Source organism: Drosophila montana, unplaced genomic scaffold (assembly GCF_035044405.1).
Source record: "Drosophila montana isolate Dmon_TW-CO22-7 unplaced genomic scaffold, ASM3504440v1 contig_3218_1, whole genome shotgun sequence".
Classification (NCBI taxonomy): domain Eukaryota; kingdom Metazoa; phylum Arthropoda; class Insecta; order Diptera; family Drosophilidae; genus Drosophila; species Drosophila montana.
The window spans coordinates 3,753,285-3,773,195 of NW_026998098.1; the positions used below are offsets into that span (position 1 = coordinate 3,753,285).

General features: G+C 39.6%; 1 protein-coding gene and 1 long non-coding RNA gene across 2 annotated transcripts; one reads left to right on the plus strand and one right to left on the minus strand.

Moving 5' to 3' along the window:
• Positions 1 to 146: 146 nt before the first annotated feature.
• On the minus strand, positions 147 to 1,744 carry LOC135433628 (uncharacterized). The gene is made up of 2 exons (XM_064689782.1): positions 1,409 to 1,744; positions 147 to 1,335 (listed from the first exon to the last, which is right to left on the minus strand). The coding sequence occupies exons 1-2, from the start codon at positions 1,742 to 1,744 to the stop codon at positions 214 to 216; spliced, it is 1,458 nt and encodes a 485-aa protein (XP_064545852.1). The 3' UTR covers positions 147 to 213.
• Positions 1,745 to 17,270: 15,526 nt separating this feature from the next.
• Positions 17,271 to 18,244, plus strand: LOC135433523 (uncharacterized). Its single transcript, XR_010437108.1, has 2 exons — positions 17,271 to 17,547; positions 17,620 to 18,244. It is a non-coding gene; the product is annotated as an uncharacterized LOC135433523 (long non-coding RNA).
• The last annotated feature ends 1,667 nt before the right edge of the window (positions 18,245 to 19,911 follow it).

The window sequence follows — 19,911 nt, forward strand, 5'->3', positions numbered from 1 at the left end:
TATTGATTCATTTATTGTGGTGTTCGACTTTTCAAGTATTTACTAAACGTTTGCTCATGCGGCTGAGGGTTATATTAAATTCTTAACTTTAATTAGCGTGGTTTCAGGTCGTTTAGTATTAAGATTTTTAATTGAATCGCATTTTAACTGTTGTTATGATGGAGAGCTTATAATAAACACGCGCTTTATTAAGTTAAGTAATATGATTTTACATTAGAAATCTTCATTGAACCACTTCCGAATCTTAAAATGACCCTTTGTCAGCGTTGTTAGCCTCGTCTCCGGCAAACAAAAGATGCCCAGCAGGAAGAAGGTTAAGGATATGCCACCCGATATATAAAAATAGATGGATATGTCTGAGTGCGTTGGCGTATAGCTGCAAAAGCCCAGCCGGATCAGCAGCTCAAGGGCATAAACGAGCGCAACAAAATACGGTTTGACTGCCAGTGGAAAAGCCTCCGTCAGGTATACAGCGGAAGCTGCATACGCCACGCCTGCGAAAAACTGAAAGCAAAATAAGAGCGACAAAGCAGCGATCATGCGAGGTAAACGCTTAAACAATGTGGCAAAGGCAATGGCAAAGACGCCGCCAGCAAAGGTGCCAAACAGCGACGGCTTTTTTCGGCCACCGGAGTCCATTAGGAAGACAACAGAGATGCAGCCGGTCCAGCGCAAAGTGCCAAATACCACATAGGGCCATGTGTGAATCTGAGGTGTTAGTTCCTTTGCTGTTTCGAACAGAGCGCTCCATATGATGGGAGTCAGGCTCAAAGCATACAGTGAACGATGTGCGGCGACCTTCAGCAACGGCACCAGACCGCGTTGTATGCTCTGACTCCAACTCAGGTCACGATTGGCAGCTACGTAGCGTTTGTGCTCGTCTAACAGCAGGAATGTCTCACTGGTCACCACCGATGGACGTTGCAGATGGCGCAGTGCATCCACTGCAGCCTGCTCGTTGCGGCGCAGCAGCAGATACACGGGCGACTCGATGCAGCAGGTAAGCGCCAAGGCCAGTGCCACAACACCATATATAATGCTGAGTAGGCCATGCACCTGATCGGCCACAATAGTCACGTTCCAGCCGTTTTGCCAGATGGCCGTGTAGAACAAAAGGATGAAGATGCCGAAATTGTAGCTCAACTGCTCCACGGCAGCGGCTAGCACGCCGCGCATCTCACAAACAGATAGCTCGCCCACAGTAGTCATAGTGGGCACAAAGACCAAGCCATTGGCAAATCCATCCAAGTAGCGCGCTGCAATAATGGCATTTGGTCGCTCAGGCAGCGTAAGGAAGAGCACGCCACAGATCAGCACCAGGCATGAGCTGAACACCTATTGGCAACATCGTATCGATAGGCTTAGTACCCTCAGCTGCACCACCAATCACCAATCCATCGATACTCACATAAACGGGTCGCTGCGGTGTTCGGTGTGTCAATATGGCGCTCAATGCGGCTCCGAGGAGCGCCGCTCCATACCAACAGATTTGCATGTGCAGCGTCAGTGTGAGCAGTTCCATATGCATGGATTGTGCCGCGAAGCCAGCGCCCCAGGCCAGGCTCATGCCGCCCGAAACAAAGATGAGCGAGCCAGCGCCCAACGCATTCCATTGCGGCTTATTCTTGCGACAGCGACTTAGCCAGCTGTGGTGCTCAGGGCTTTGCTTTCGCTTCTGCTCTTGCTCCTGCTCCTGCTCCTGCTGGAAGGAGCCACGCGGGGTTCCTGTCTTATCGCCTGTCATTGGCGTACTACCAGGAACCCATTGATCCTATTTATATTTATAAGTCACGCACGGACCGCTGCGCCGTTCGTATACTATCAGCTTATCGCGGGCAATTACCATAAAGCGAAGCCCGCTGCCGTTAAGCTCATCAATCTAAACACAAAAAATCAATATAATACCATATTAAGACTTTTAATTAATAGCTACTATTTCGGTGCCATAAACGTGCATTACTATGCGATAAGCTCTCCGAATTACGCCCTTCTCATGCGCACTGGAAGAGCAACTGTACGAATTCGTTGCGTAATTGTCATTGAATAATCACAGTTCACAACAATTACGCTCATTTGGATAATTGACTGCTTGAGCTCACAGCTAAGACTGTTAAGAAATAATCACCAAATACGTGCATGTACTTGGTCTTATTAACTTTTGCATGTTTTAAGGTAAACTAAAAAGCAATAATGATGAATTCAAATATTGTTCTTTTCCAACAATAAGCTGTTATCTCTCAGATTCTTAGCAATATATCCAATTACTATTGTATGCATTAATTTAGAATGCTAAACGCTCAGATTTTTATTATTTATATTTTTAAGAATCATATACAATTTTGACGCTACAGTCACTAGGTTGTGCATGAAGATGGTAGAAAAAGTCTAATCTAATCGAAACATTAAGAGTTATGCGCTCAATATAATAAGTATTATCAGGCCGCTATATAATTTAGGCCGCATATAAAACAATTGGTCGGAAGATGAGATTTTTATAAAAATCCGATTTATTTTAAATTAACCACCGAATTTGAAACATATGTCTCCTGGAGATAACTCTTCAATCTATTTTTGAAGGATTCTCGTTCTCATAATTGGTGTGAGATACAGTTCTTCTTCATTCGAAATTATGGTCTTTAAATCGTTGGCATTTGTATCTACAATGCGTTGTAATATTGTCTGGTGCGCGTTGATTAAACTAGCTACGCCCGCTTGGTGTTAGTGCGGCCGTGCATTCCATTTGCCATTGCATTGCATTTGTCAGCTTGTTTATGGGTTGCATTAGCCAAGTTCGCTGCTAGGAGCCTGTGGCCAGTAGGAAGTGTCGGATTCATGCGTTTGCTGACCTAACCCAACAAAATAGTGTCAGCCAGAGGGAGTTGCACACACGGAATGTGATATAAGGCAAGTGGAAAATGGCGCAGAAACTTTTATCGCAGGTGCTTTTCCTGCCTGTGTTGTGAAATCTTTCGCATCTTTTACGGCAAATTTAAGCGATTTCCGCCCACAACTGCTACAGAGGAAGGATGGACAAACGTAGCCGGGCATTGGCATCTAAGTTTTGAACGAGCAACTAAGTTCGCGATAATGTTTGACTATGTGAGCACATGATACGCCCACAAGCACTGGGAATGGCTATGTCCGGGGCTATGTGCGACTTCAGTGGGCTTGTGCGGCGTTAAAATAAATTTAATTTTATCGCTACATAAATACATGCTCAGCAACAGACCGACTCGCAGTTTGGAGCTTCTGCCATGACTTGCAACCATCGACTCTCCAAGTGACACTTCCGTGGAAGTTTCTTTGGCATTTTTATTTCTGCGTTTAAGTTGCTTGTGGCTTGCCACATTTTTACTTTTATTTACCGAGTTGCAGGCCGTAAATCCTATAGGAAACCCTTATAGTTAAAGTTTTGTTTATCTTGTAGAAGATTTGCACATCCCTACATAGATATTAATTAGGCAGAACTGGAGACTCATCATATAAATACGTCACATTTTTATTAGCACTCAAGCAAATATATAAAGAAATGTTTTATTGATCGGCTACGCGCCTGTTCTTGGAGCATTTTTATGCCAACACAAAATGGGCAATTTGTCGGTTTTGACAGATTTACGAGCTTTGGCCTCAATGTCTATCATAAACATTGCAAAATCGAAAAACAGTTTTCTCCGGTCAGCCGAAGATTATATATACTTGAATATATATCTGCAGATGTGTACTCGCATTCTTTACTGAACAGTCTTGTTATTCTACCGATCTTATTGTAATGATAGGAGCATAGTTATTGCTGAGCTTGGTTAAGAAATGTTAATGCCCCAAAAGCACTTTATATTAAAACTATGCTTAATCTATTTTCTATGTCAGCTGTGCTACATAGTAATGTAACTCTCCCCACTCAAACATATAACTTTCTGCAGCCCAAATATTGATAGTTATGGGACAGACGGCCATGGACAGAAGGACTCAGCTATTGCAGAGTTGTCAGGATATTAAATCAATATCTGGTTGGCCCTAAAGCTGTCGAATTTAAAAATCTCCCGAATTAGGAAATTTGCTTTCTGTAAAAAGCTTCATAAAGCAGTAGGTTTTCCAAGATGGTTCAACTAGAAACTCAATAGAACTGAACTTCTTGGTTTTATGGGAAGTTATTTGCTTGTGACCATTGACTGAGTGACAAATGGTGCCAATGTCTGCTCGCATTCAGCTAGCTTCTGCCATAAACAATAAATCCAAACTTAATGTACTGAAATAATAATGGTTTGTAGTTTCTTGTGTGCGTGTGGGCGTGTTTTTATCCCGCTTATCGAGTGCAGAGTTTAATGTTACTTGCCCCAAGCCCTGTTTCATTTGACAGGCTATAGAATTTTTATGTTTCCTGCTGAGATTTACATGCAATCCACGGCAAATGTTATTTATGCAAATTTCACTGGAGTTGCCCAAAGTCAGATCACAAATTAATTTATCTCAAAAAGGCAACACAAATCCTGATTAACTTCAATGCATGGAATATGCGACAGCGCATAATAAAAAAGGGCAAGAAGTTTCCCCGCCAGGAAAACAAAACAATTGTGAAAGCCATACGAGAACGTATACATGGATGTTCACATATCCTTGTTCTTGCATGATGCGTGTGTGTGTGTATGTGCATGTATGTGTGTGTGTGGGTGTGTTGGTTAATGCGTGCTAATAAATTTCAGCAACATTTGTACCTTTTTTCTGGGGCGTGCTCTTATTGTTAACACAAGGCGGTGTGATGCCTACCAAATTCCTTTGCGTTCGCCTTTGTCCTTGCTGCCATTTTTTTGTTGTCTTTATTGCCAGCTATGCGAATCGCAGCGACTTCGCCATGCGCCAACGATGCCTGAAAAATGGGAACAATTCATTTGCAGTGCCCCACAGCAGTCGCAGTGGAAATCTCGTCAAAGCAGCAGCCACGTCTAGAGCTGCAGCTCCTTCGCGAGACTCAGTTTTCATGTGGCTTATGTACGCATAGTTGTTAGTTTGCCAGCCGGAGTAGCAGCCGTTCGACCAAGTGATTTGTTTTGCTTCGTTTGGCAACAAATCAGAAGATAAACGACATCGATTGTGGCAAACGACATGGTCGCCCCAATCTTAAATCCGCCCCAAAGGGTTGTCCTGGCCTTTTAAAGGCCAACGGCTTCTGTTTAGCGCCGATAAATGTCACGGCTTTTAGCTTAGATGCCGCGAAAATTATAAATCGCATTTGGGAATGGCAAGCAATATTCAATGCAATGTGAACAGACATGCATTTAAAATCGCATTATGCTCGTGGCAACAACTGATGTTATTTTAGTTTCCACACAACTGGCCAATGTTGCACGTAAACATTTTTATAATCCCCTCGCTCCAGCTGACGTAGCTGTTGCCGTTGTTATTGTTGTTGCTCTTATTTAATTATGCATAACGAGCGACTTGGGCGCCAGGACACCCACAGAGCGCACAGCAGGGCAGCCAAACAGGTTTAGAAATAATTGAAAACAATCGGATTAAAATGTGCACAGCGGTCGGCAAAAATTGAACTAGCCAAAAGAACCGGAAATAAAAGAAATAATCAACATTTATATACAAATTAGACAGGTCAGTGTGCGTGTGAGAATATGTGTGTTAGGATATTATACTAATTAAGGCCAATAACCTCTGGGATTAGTGAGTAAATATTTGAAAAGTAATGCAGAAGCGATTATGAGAATTGATGACCAAGAGTTGCTGCATTACATGAACCCTCGACCCCAGAGAGAAAGGCGAAGCTAATGTCACAATTTATACTTACACGAGTAAAGTAGCATATCAAATTGTTGAGTAATTTATGCAATTTCTATCTGTTAGGTTGTTTAATTTACTGTGCTAACAAGTTCAACTACACATGCCTTCGGCATGTGCTTCCTATTTACATAGGCAATAATAAAGTTAAGACAATAAAGGCTTATTAGCTAACACCTTTCCAAAACACCTGCCCTTAGCTTTGGAGAATTCGTAGCAGGAGCTACGAGCTGCAAACCGTAAATGAGTTTTGGCGTAGCATTTGATTTGAAGCAGCGACGGCGCCATACGCGGCGTATAAGCAATCTAATTAAATGGTCTGTTTATGTTATAAGTTAAATATACAAAATCACATTCTCACACTCGTAGTGTTAGTTTGTGTGCTCAGTACCAGCATAGTTGGGGCCATCATGTGGTCTTGCATTGCGCTGACATTTAACGAGGTACTCAAAGTTTTATGCTGCGTCGTGAGGCCTAGTAAAAGTCATAATTTTTATGAGCACATTGTCTTAAAATGCTGGCTGAGTTTAATGTATGGCTGGCATTATGGACAACTTTAATCTTAAGCCACCTGACATAAAGTTCAACTTAGTTGCTCAGTTTCTATGGCTTTAACTAATGGCCAGGACGATGGCACGCGCATAACCCTGCACATAAATCAATCATAATTGTCCTTGTTAACTACAATCATGAATATTACGGCATGCATAAAGCAAATGACAGTCATGCCATATATATAACCGCACATTCTCCCGCCCTTGCACATCTTTCCCATAACCATCTCAAATGCCTCACCCATTGTACAATTAATGCGTATGTGTGCTTGTGCATTTTGGGTCAATTTTGGGCGGTTGCTCTGCCCTTATGCTTGACGTTTACAGGCTCTAATTCTTGTCCGGGCTGGCAGTGAGCAAAACTCCAAAGTATGTATGTATTACTAAAATACTTGTCAGCCCCAAAGATGCGGCTTAATGGGTTTTAATTAATTTTAAGCCCGCAAAAGCATTTGACAGGCTCACATGTTGCAAATGGAGCTCGACCAGGGTCTGGTTTTTGGTCTCATTGTTGCTGGTTACACCGCGTGTTTACCTTAGTTAATTGATTTTCTGTCAATGCGCTGATTTGCATAACAATTCGTTGACCGCACCAAACTCAAACTAGCCAAATCGAACCCAACCAAATCCAAATAAAAAGTGAAAGCAAAAGCTAAAGCACCAAAGCAACATTTTGCTTGTCAGCTTTGTTTGAACTAGTGAGTGTTTTTGTGTGCATGTGCATGAATGAGTGTATGGGTGTGTATTTTTGACTACATGGCCTAAAAGGAAGACAATAATTGAAACAATATCCTGCCAAATGACCGTTGGCAAAATTAAATTCAGAAAATCAATTTATTTGATTGCCTTTTTATCTACATATTGTGCATTGAACATTAAACATTTTATTTTTAATTTAATAAATAAACATAGTAGTTATATGGTATGGATAATGAGCTAATGCATAAATAAATAAGCTGGCTTTTACGAATTATTTTCTTTAATAAGAACATATATCATTGCTCAATTTGAGCGTGCCTGACTATGGGTTACGCTGCAAAAACTCCGATTTGACGGTGGCACTCTTCAATCCGCCACAAGCCCTACAACAATATTCAAATTTCAAGCCTCCTTTATTGTTTCAGGGTGCAAGCACTGAAAGAAAAACTTACACGTAATGATCAAGAACTCATTCTTTATAATAATGGGCTGTTATAATGCTAAAATATTTGTTAAGCTACCGTTCTTAATAATTTTCAATGGTACAGGGTAAATTAAGTGGCACTCAACTGTAAAAAAGTTTTTTTTTTTCATTCATATTTAATTTGACAAAACTACATAGAAACTACAAATTTAGAATAATTTGTGATTATTTTGCGAGATTTAACTTGCTAATTTGGGGTTTTTTATTATTTAATTAGGTTATCTATAATTTAGGTATGTAGTTATTCACTATGTAGGTATGTATATGTTTATCTGATTATCATGAACTGGTGATCAACGCGCGGTCCAAACAGAAAACTGGTTGAAAAAGTTATATCCAAAATTGTATGTATAAAACTTGCGGGTAAGGCTGGTGAGAGCCCGCTATATATATATGTATATGTATATGTGTTTGTATGTATGTTTATATATATGTATGTATGTAGATTTGTATCTATGTGTGTTTGTGTATGTATGTATGTATGTATGTATGAATGTATGTATGTAGGTAGGTATGTATGTATGTATGTATGTACGTGTATGTGTATATATGTATATCTAATAATATTTAAGGGTATGTATGTATAAATTATGTCTGCCTGTATTTGTGTGTATGTATTATGGTAAATTTGTATGAATGTTTTTATGTACATAAAAATATATGTCTATTTGCATGTATATATATACATAAGTGTATATATGTATTTAATATGTATGCATTTATATATGTACATGAATGTTTGCCTCTCGCTGCGCTCAAAAAAAAACAGTATAATCTAATGCCCTTCTATTCGATTCTCATGAATTCAAGTAAGTCTCATAGGAAGAGGCGGCAGCTTTCACATAGGAGGAGGCGGCTTCGACTTAGAGGAGACGGTGGCTTTATATTTGATGAGGCGGCTTATTGAGCATTGGAGGAGGCGTAGTCAACTACAAATAAGGCAGCGGCTTTCATATTGGAGGAGGCAGCTTTAGCTAGGAGTAGACAGCGGCTGTAATATAAGACGAGACGGTAGCTTAAGCAAAAGAGGAGGGGGCATCGGTTTAAACTACGGAGGAGACAGCGGCTTAACATTGGAGAAGGCGGATGCAACTATTGAGGAGGTACCCACTGTCTGACTATGGCGGAGGCCATTGAAAAATCAGGTATGTCTTATAAATATAAATATGTCTTTTTATATTTTAAACAAAAGTAACTAATGTTCCAATCGTATCTATTCATGTTGATATAAATTTGTCGGATCATATACATTTATGTATGTATTTAAATGGGTGCCTTTGTTGAGCTGAGCTGAAAATGAACTAGAAACGTATTTATAAATATCGGTCTTCTACTCAATTCGCTCTAATTCAAGTGGGGTTTTGCAAGCACGGTGCGTTTTTAAACTAATAAACATTATATCTGCTTTTCTGTTTCAGTGAATAGCCTATATAAAAATTCGATACCCGTCTACTGATGATGATGATAGATGTGCATTTACAGGTGAGTACGCAATTACAAATATATATATTAATCTCTACACATACAACTATTTATACTGACTGAATGACATATTGGCAAAACCAGTTAATTCAAATTTTTGGTTCTGTATTTTATGCTGGTAAATATCCAGTGCTTACATATTTATTTATTTGAAATTAGAAATATATGTTAAGGCGATTCAAACTTGGCGTGAGTTATCTCTTATGTTAAGGTAATTTAGATCTGGGCACGGACTCTCTGAAGCGTCTGATGACTTTCTGGTATTAAAGGGCTTTGCCACGTACGCAAGGTGGCACGATTTGCAGCTCATTAGCAACCACGGACAGGACACATGTCCAAACTACTAAACTGCGCTCTAAATCACTGGACACGACAGGACTTGAAACGAATTGACTGCGTCTGCGAGTGGGACTGAGACTGTCGGGCTATGAATTGGCTGCTCCGGGCAATGCTTTGCTCATTGCCCACTGGCCGTAGCCCGCTTCAATTAGTCAACAATTACCAACGACAATACAAACTGTTCTGGTCACTGTTGGTCTGCAAGGAATCACAACAACAAGCAGAAGGTAGTCGCAGCAAGTTGTCAGCTCAGGTTTTTGTGCGCATGGCCGGCTAATGGCTTATGAGTAGTCACGTGCCATCAACATTTTCGCTGGAGAATGCGTGTGTGTTTGTGTGTGTAAGTGTCTATGCCTGGTAATGAAGCACGCGAGATCGCGACAACAGCAAAAACAACAGCAAGAAATAACAGAAGCCTGGCAAGTTTTCGGCTTAAATTTGAATAATTACACAAAATTAAAATTGTTGTCGAGAGCAAGAGTTGCCTAGTTGGCCTGATGAATGCCGGCAACAGAGAGTGGGCCTCCGCTGACTCTTAACTGCAATCTGGCACAACCTGCTAGGCTCTGCCCTGTCAGGCGCCTCACTTAAACTTTCGCCAGCCGCACCCGAGTCCTTAATAAAGTCAAATGAATGCGCTTAATCAACACGTGTGGGCGTTAGCAAGGGCTGCCTGCTGCCTGTCTTGCCAACAGCGCAAAAAGGATGCTCGTCCTGCTCCTTGCAATTTCACCTACATAATTTGTTTACATGCTTTTTAAATTTCCCTAACCCACCCGTTGGTGGTGAAAAATTAATTACATTTTTTTTTACACACTTGCCACCCAGCTACTCCAATAAACTTCAGGCAGAATAACTTTATTATGCATTTCAAAATAAATTATATTTTTAAACATTTTTATCTGCTTTCACCGTACAATGGTAATAAACAAAAAAAATAAAAAGTTGCACTTGCGAAGAGCTAAAAATACGATGGAGAGCACAAAAGCCAAACTCATTGCCATTAAAATCGCATTATCCTTTGTGCTTCTTTTATTACTTTTTATTTGGAGAGCATTGAGATTAACGGAGTGTGTGGGTGTTTCTGTATATTGGAGAGTTTTCCGGTTGCGTGTTTATGTGCTGTTGAGTTGTTAATGAAACACAATACGATTATGCATAGAAAGCCAAAAATTATTGCATATGCCAATCGCGGAAAATGTTTGTTTAATAATGAATATTGCTGTAAACCGGAAGCGACAATATTAAGACACGTTTGCCAAAGACAAAAAAATAATCAATTGTCTTTCGCTGTAAGACAAAGATGGGAAATGGAGGAGCGAAAAATTCGGCCTAAGATGGAAAATATTTGATGCGATTTCTTGTGCTGCCAATTTGGGTGCCCTTTTGCGCTTGGCTGCCAAAGGATTACATTGGATTTTTATTTGATTGTTAAAATGAAAGCAAGAATACAGAAAAAAAGTGGCCCACCAGCAAATGCCCTGGGGAAATGAGAAAGCGGGGAGTAATGATTTACAATGATGCCAAAATAGAATGTAATCCAAATTCGAGCTATCTGAATCTCTTATCCTAATGGAAATCACACTCTGGTGGATTATTAAAGATCTGTTAAAAACACAAAATACACAGGGCTCAGTTCCCTGAGGAGTTAAACAAAACCAATCAAATTTGGTTTCTAAAAATGCAAACAACAGGTAGAAAGTAGGAATAGTTGTTTTTGACATCTACTAAGTTAATAATAATAAAAATAATACATATATAGATTCTTATAAAGCTTTTTGCTAAATGCTCATGACTGAATTGTGAATTGAGATATGCATTCTAGACGTTTTAGAAATAAATATCATAAATTACACTTTTAAGGTTAATTATCTGAATGATTTTAATCAGATTCCAATTCATTCTTTTCTCATAGAAATTTTTGCCAGACAATTTTGAGTATTTTAAGCATATAGTTTGAGATGCAAGCAGCTGTACTTTACCTATAACCTCTGTGCTTAATACTTTTTATTTAGTGCAATTGAGACAAGGCACTAATATGGCTTATTGTCTCAAATGGCAGACATTGTTCCCATTTAACCTCGCCTGACAGTTGGCACGTGCAATAAACGCACCAAATTAAAAACGGCATAACTAATGGGGCAATATCTAAGGTCGAAAAAGGGGAGTTTATGCGGAAAAACGGATGGAAAAAATGTGAAAGAAACTGAATTAATCGGCGACGCATATGAATTTATAATAAAAGCACAAGCGAGAACATTTTGTGCAGCTGACTTTGAAATAAATTTCTACAAAAGACCAAAAAGTTGAGCTCCTCAGTGGGTGTATTCGTGTATATGTGTGGGCTAAGATGCCATTCATAATTTACCAGCATGAAATGTGTATAGTGGTAGAGGCGGGGGTCGGCAGACCTGTGCGAGTACTGCCTTGTTTTTGGCAGCCGTGTGTAAAGGTGCCACGTAAATTTTGGCTAACGATGCACTTTGCACTGGCAATTCGCTTGAGTTTGGTTGCCTGCTGCCTGCTGCCTGGCGCCTGGTGCCTGCCACAATCAAGTGCGATTCATTTTGTGCTACGTCAGCGCACACATGTGACAAAGCGGCCTTAAAGCCCGACAACAGTTGTTCGCTACGAATAAAAACAATAGACGCCAACTATATTTCGTGGGCCTGCAATTGGCCAAGCTGCTGTCGCCCGTTGCAAGGGCTTTCAATTTTTCAACTTTTAAAGTTGAGATTCATTTTTCTTTGCGTTATTTCCTCACGCTAGGGCCGTGTCAAGTAAATAATTTATTATATAAATTCTAAAGTAGGATTAACACTGAAATATGCAGATTTTCACAGGCGCAGTCAAGTGTAGTCCGAAAGGGTTAAGGGCAACAGCAAAGGCAAAACAAAGAAAGTATCGTACAAATCCCAAAAAGGTCAGTTTGCCTTTTTCCTAAGCACAACCTGTTCCTCAAGAAGATTAGCAACCAAAAAGTGTTAAGCCTATTTATATAGTTAAAATGTCTGCAAATTTCACTGCTCTGGATGATTTCGTTTCCCTGTGACTGTCAACTTATTCAGCAAATTAAATTGAGTTTGTTTTCTTATAAATGTAAAAACATTTTCCAGCACTGTGCTGAACATCATGTGAAGCACACACACACGCCCCATCACATAGACTCGCACACATATACAAATTTGTCGTCTTAATGTTTTTGATTAAGCTGATGACAAATGTTGGCCAGCTTTTCATACAAGTTTACAAAGCAACAAGAGTATATTGGTTTTGTTCAGCAATTTGAATACTTATGTGGCAAATGTGTGTAGGAACAGTAAAAAGTTGGAACAATAATAATATATAAATTAATTAAATAAAAGAATAATATATTGGGAAGGTGAGGATAGAATACCTTACAAATTAGTTGAGGAAACATGGATTTTTCTTATTTGCCAACACAAGTTGTGTGGGCAAGAAGTTGTTTCACTATATCTGAGGCGGAGGTACATGATATATACGAACAAACTGATAGGTGGGCAGCAAGACGGACACAACGCAAGACCAAAGTGAAACAGACTATTAGAACTAAATGTGTATAAGTTAATGCAACGACTTTTGCTGCAATAGATAAGAAAATGTTACAGATATCCAGTAACATGTGCTTTTGAGCGTCAGCTTACAAGTTTCGATTTCAGCCTGGACTGACACATTGACAAGAAATACGCAAAGCAAACGTTGGCGATTTTCCGATAGCGTTAAATTAGACATCAACTTGGCAAGGAACATACAAGTCACACGCTGACACATACACACACACACACTCACATACAGAGACACTGTCGGCGAGCATTGATATCCGTGGAACTTGACGCTTATCAGCCAACGCAACAACAGCAACAACCTCAAGAACGACAACTACAATATAGACAGCTACAACAACAGCCGCCATGTCGTTCAGCGCCTTGCAAAAACACAAAATGCAGCGTGCACAACATTTAGTAGGCGTGGTCGCCTACTGCACATGCTAAAGGCGCGCCAGACGTCACGTCTGCGCCATAACCACGCCCACCGCTCGTTTCGCCACACGCCTCGTTTGCATATCCAAGTGGCTTGCATTCATATGCCATTATCAGAGCCAAGGCATCGCCAACGCTTAAAACAAACAATGGGGCCCATTACTCAGCTCAAATGTATGACCAGAAGTCGTGTGTCTATGTTTACGACTCTGAATGTGTGTGTGTGTGTGTGTGTGAGTGAGTGTGTGTGTGTACTTGGTCATACAAATATATTACACTAGCTATATTATGCTCCTAGCCTATCTATCGCAGTGCGGCACAGATCTCGTTCAAGATGTTTAGCTTGAGGCAAATGGCTGCACGCACATCAAAAGCGCGACCCACGCATATATTTATCTCAAACTTTTGCAAACATTTCGCATTTAAAATATAGCCAACGAGATAAATTGACTTTTTTGTAGTTTTTACTTTTTTGAATAAAGTTGTTATAACTATTCACGCCAGCTTAATATGGCTTATATTATAAAACATAAATCAATTTAATTATTATGATCCTTTTTAATATTATTTGAATGGTGTTTTTTAATTTAACTTTTTACACATGGATTGACTTAATTTTGGTTGTGCATTTGCTTTATAAAATGTTTTTATAAAATTCTATGATATTTTTTTAGATTGGAAAACTTAAAGTTGTCATTCCCTTGATTTTTGTCAGTGTAACTTATTTACCGTACTATAAACCTGTTTTTTGTTTAAGTGTAATTATTTTTATACTGGCATATATTTATTTTTCCCAATCTTTTACCAAATGTATGTATAGTACCCTCTATAAGTATATGTAGCTTTGGCACGCGTCACCGTCAAGGTCTGTGAATTGCTCGCTGGAAGCTCAAATTAAATTTTGATCCGACCGAAGATGGGCGAGGAGGTAAAAAGGGACGAACAGCAGCATCAGCAGGAATAAAACTTTTGCTGTTTTTATAAATGTTTATTTAGCAAAAGCAAAAAGAAAACGGGGGAATATGAAACATAAAAAAAGGGCGAAAGCCCAAAAGGTGAGCACAACAAGAACAATGAGCTGTCTGTTTTTTTTTTCTTCGTCCTAATGCCAAGGCCAACGGTTTTGGCTACTGCTTTTGGGATGCTTTTTGCCAGTTTGCTTCGCCTGTTTCGCTCCGTTTCGTCGATTTCGCTCTTTCAACAATAATTTTGCTACTTAAATGGATTTTTGTATTTGTGTATCAACGTTTTATTTGCTGACAGGTGTAAAATTGTTTTTGCAGACATTTCAAATGTCTGCCTCCGTGCAATCTTTCCCAATGCTTTTGGCGCCGCCATTTGGCCTGGATAATTGCCAAGCAGAAAGCAACAAAAGCGATTAGTTTAATAGTTGCCATTAATGTTGCTGCCTTGGCTATCGCAACAGTTCGCTAGCATGTGTATCTATAGCCACATTACGCATACGCCATATTGGTTATTGCTTGCATCAATCAAAGACAGACTTGCGCAACATTCGCATGGACACATCAATTTTCTATATACAGACAATAAATAATGCTCTGTTTTCCGCGTGGCACAATTTCAGATATTCTGAATATTTTACACGTTGCTGCAAGTCGAGTGCGTTGCCAGCTTTGGCGGCAACATCAGCAAGTCATCTCCTTGGCCTAGCACTTGCTTGGCATATGTGCAGTGCTGGCAATTTTTTTCGTATTTGCTTTTGGCATGCACGTGCGATATTTTTCCATTTCCTATCAGAAATGTTTTGATAAATATGCACAACTTGAGTTTTGGAATGGCGAGTGTAAGAGGGTTTGGCGTATGTTGCTCAAATTGTATATATTCCTCGGCGCTGTTTGCGCAATTTGATTGCACAAAGTTGGTTTGGTCCTATGCAATTTCAGTGCAGACAGTCGGAAAAATTGTGAGAGATATTTGTTTGCCCAATGCCCATAATGAACATATCAACAAGAAGAAGTGCACAATTTTGATTTGTTATTTCTTCGTTGACGTTCATCTCTTTAGCATAAGTGCAGAGAAAGAATCCTTCGATATGTCATTTGATGCATAAACCGCATTGATGTTCTGTTGGTGCAAACAAATTTTTTTGGGTTTCCTTATTTATTTATTGGCTATAATAACGATATATACAATACATCATTGTCGCCTAACGTTAATATGCATAGCCGCATTTTCTGTTTAAAATTACATTAAATCTGTGCATTAAGAAATTTGTATACTAATGAAAAAGGGATAGATCAGCTCACAACAATCTTTAGAAAAGCCAAAGATATACATAATGTTGACTGAAATAATAAAATTAAATTAAATTCATTACTGATTGCCGCCGCGCGGCGCAAAAAGCAGCTAAAGAGTCCGTGCGGAAGCAGAGTAAAAGCAGTTGGACCGAGTGTTTATTTAAAAAAAAAAAATTACATTTTAAAAGCATCATAATTCAACGAAAACATTGCCAAGGCAAAGAAGTGGAAGGCATCCAGCCAGGCGGATAGGCAGACTGGCAGTCCTGCCAGCCAAGCCGGCGGGACCAAAGGCTGGAGGGGCAGGGCTTCTGCACCAGTGGAAATTCATTAAGCATGTTATAAATGCTGGAAATTTATAAGTAATTGTAAAGGTTTATGCGGTTTGCTATAGCTGGAACGTGTCTATCTTCACAAGGCGAAGCCAAGCCCAAAGGCATGCCACATAATTTATTTAAGGACCAAATAAAGCGTCCTCAGTCGCACTCAAGCTGACTTTGGCCCTAAGCAGAAAACGTTTAACGCAAATAATTGTGTACAAATATTTACAGAGTAGCTAACCAAAAACAAAACTCAGTCTGCGGTTAACACACAGTATTTGAAATAGTTTTCGTTAGCTTTTCTTATTTTACTTCTTCTTCTGAGGCTTCATAGACTTTCATTTAAGTATAGATTCATACAAGTGTATCGTATATTCATGTCCTTTGCCACACAAACTTCAAAGCAAAAGAATTCCCTTTCATGCATTGCGGCTTTTAATTATACCAAACGGGCTTAGTCAGCAATGCCAAACGCATAACGGAAATGCGAATCAAATGCTTAGGCCTATACGTTGCCACAAACACAAATTAAATAGTTTATACGCATATGCCGTATGCCAATAAGTGGAGCATTGGTTTGCTCAATATCAAACCAAATATCAATATTTACCCGCCAGACTCTGTTGAGGGAGAGCCACTATTCGGCTTAAGTGTTGTTGCAGTTCAACTGTTATCATCTATTTGAATATTTGTGGGTGAATGGGTGCTTTGAGCAGGTGTGTGTGTGTGAGTGACTAATTTGTGTGAAAGTGTGTTGTGGGTATGTGGTAAAGGTCATCGATTGATGCGTGTTCTGTTATGAGCTGCGGTTTTCATAAGGCAAATGCAGAGCAGTAAATCTATCAATTAGTTTACCAGAAATATGTAATCCCAATTACTCTTTTCGCAAAATGGTTATGAAATGATTAAAGTATAATTGATATTCCTTATTTCAGCTGAAGTTTCTACTAAAACTTACTCATATTTTCCCACAATTCGATTATTTTTATTCGAATAAATTAGAAATATTATAAAGATGAAAAAAATGTTTCATTGTTTTTTCAAGATTTTCCAAAAGTTTCTAGGTTCCGATTTTAATATAGTCAAGTCAGTAAGAGCCAGGCAGGTGAAGGAATTTAAAATAGCCGGTCATTTCTTGGGAAATGAAAGGCATGTGAGTCAATGCCGCCAAATAATTCACAAAGCGATTGGCACAAATTAATGGCTTTACTTTTGAAACCTTTTATACACGCCAGCAAGCCAAAAACAAAAAAAAAAAACAAAAGAAAAAAAAATTAAATAAAAAAATGCCCAGCCAAAGCAAAGCTCGTAAATTTGTTCGCCATAAAAATCAATATGTTAATGGGCAAAAGTTTGCTACAGTTGCTTGTGTGTATGTGCCTATGTGTGCGTGTGTGTGTGTGTCTGCATGTGTGTGTGGGTGTGTATAGATCTCTGTGTGTGTGTGTGAAGAGTGACACTGCTGAAACATAAATCCTACTGTCAACAATGGCCAGCAGCATTGACATGCGACTATGGCGGCGACATAGTCGAAGGGCGATCAGGACGCTGAGGAAAGGGATTGCCAGCGGCTGGATTGACCGCACCGCAGTGTTACATAAATACAATAAATACACATGGCGACATGTGAATATATATACATATACCCGCAGATGTGAGCACTGCAAAACCTCATTAAACTGTTAAATCTTTTGACAGGGCCGGACGCTGCTGATGCTGATGGACAGATGACGAAAGGATTTCGACCAACCAATTGCAGAGAACCAGACCGCCAGAGAGCCGTGGGGAGTGCGCATTAAAAATATGCAAACGAACAAAAAATATATAAAATTAAAATTGCAATTAAGCGTGGGAAATATGCGCAAAGTGTTGAAATGCGAACTGACGGCTTCGAATTGAAACTATTGACCAAGCAAATACTCTGCGGCCCCTTTCTCATGCCACAATCGCCACCGTGAACAAATAAGCCAAGGATATCTGTTAAATTTATGTAAAGATATGCGAAAACACGCCCCCTCAAAAGCCGCCCCTTCAGCCTGACGCTCGTCGCTTTCAATTTGTGGAAGACACTCGTTGCGCCCACAGCTCTCGACTCGACTCGACTCAACTCAACTCGAATCAACTAAAATTGATTTATGGATATTTTTAGAGAAGAAACGGGCCGCGACTGGGTAAAAGTTTAAAGCGTGTTGCGTGTCAAGAGCAAATATCAAAAATCGACATTCGACATACGGGGCGTGGTCGTAAAACCGCTCGAAAATTATAGCTTTCAGCTTTCGCGCGAATTGTAATAAATTTAGAAAACTTATATACACATCGCGAACCACTTGGCCATTTTTATAAAGTTTGCTCGCAATTGCAGCTTAACGCCCCATCCCAGCAGTTGGTTGTCCCGCCCCCTCAGTTGGGCAGCAAACGAGTTTCAACTAGCAAAGGTCGTTAACAGCTGGAAAGGCTTAAGCCCCCCGACGGAAAAAAGTTCGTAGGTGCCAACAAGCGTGGAATAGAGCGGCTAGAAAAAAGGAAAACCGGCAAGGATGTGGCAGGAAGTGCTTGACCTCGACCATGGTACACACTGCAACATTACAAAAAATGGTAACGTGAATATTATGACTCTTAAATCGAAATGGCGTGGTTCGTTATGGTAATGGAGAAAAGCTAGGTTTTCAATGCCGTGCTCAAACGCAAAGCATGTGTAAGTTACGAGATTATGATATGTTTTAAGAATGATCGAAGAGGGTGGGCGAACGCATTGTGAACATTTTTTGCAAATGGCTTTTGATCTAGAAACAAGTTAGGGATATTTTATAAATTTATACTACACTAGCCATTTATAGAAATGACTAACATTCATATTAAACTTGACTGTTAGTTGTCTGTTTTCCGGACACGCCCATTACGCCTTGTTGCATAGCCGCAGAGAAAATAATAATACCCTAATAATCTTCAACATACTGCAGGGCATCAACAACAACTTGCCTAAGTAGTAAGAAAGAACTTTCAGACGACTTAACACGCAATCCAAAAGGGGCTTAAAGGTTAAGCATTATAATTTCGAGTACCTTTTTTACCACTCCTGGCACTTGTTTTGGTTGCTATTATTATATTCGGGCATATAATGTACATTTTTTTACAATTGAAAAAGTTAAAAATAGTTTTAAAACTTAGCCGGCGGCTGCTGCCTTAGCCAATTGAATTTTTGTTGTTCGCCAATTAAAGCGTGCGAATGCAAAAATGTGTCTAATTTTTGTGAGCCACCCACTCAACTTGGAATGGGATCTAATTTATGGGCTTCCACGAAATATGTACATCTATTTTGCGATTGTATTTCTGGGTTATTTATTGTAAAATACCCGCGCACTCCAAGAACTGTTAGATCGATATGGCGCAATCAATGGGCAGTGGTTGGGGCTGCGCGGTCGGATGGGTTGGGGAACTGATTGCGAACTGGTCGTATTTAATAATAATTTCTACATTTATTTATGCTGTTTGGCGTCGTTGTAATTGTTGCCAGGGCGGGATCGGGGCCAACAGAAAAGCTCAAGCTGTCGCTTTGGATTTGTAAATTTCTGGGCTGCCAAATTGGGTAGCTGGTTGGGTTGCATTGGGGCATTGGCGTGCCAAACAAAAATATTTAACACTTGTGCCATAAACTATTGTCAGATGGTCTAGGGGAGCCCTCGGCTAACCAGCTAGCCAGCCAGCCAACTCAGCTTAATGTAGCTTGTGGTTATATGCTCCTGCCGCCTCAACGTTTTACGCTCATAAAATAAACCAATTTTATTTACAGTTGCCTGAATTTACGCCTGAATTGTTTGCTTATAGCAATAAAAATTGTCATTATTTGTGGAGAACAAATATTAAAAAAATACTTATTATCGCAACTCGCAACAGCGAATACTGTTTGTCGTTTTATTAATTTTTAATTTAATATTCTGAAAAACACACAACGTTTCCAATGGAATAAATACAGCTATTTAACAAAGATAC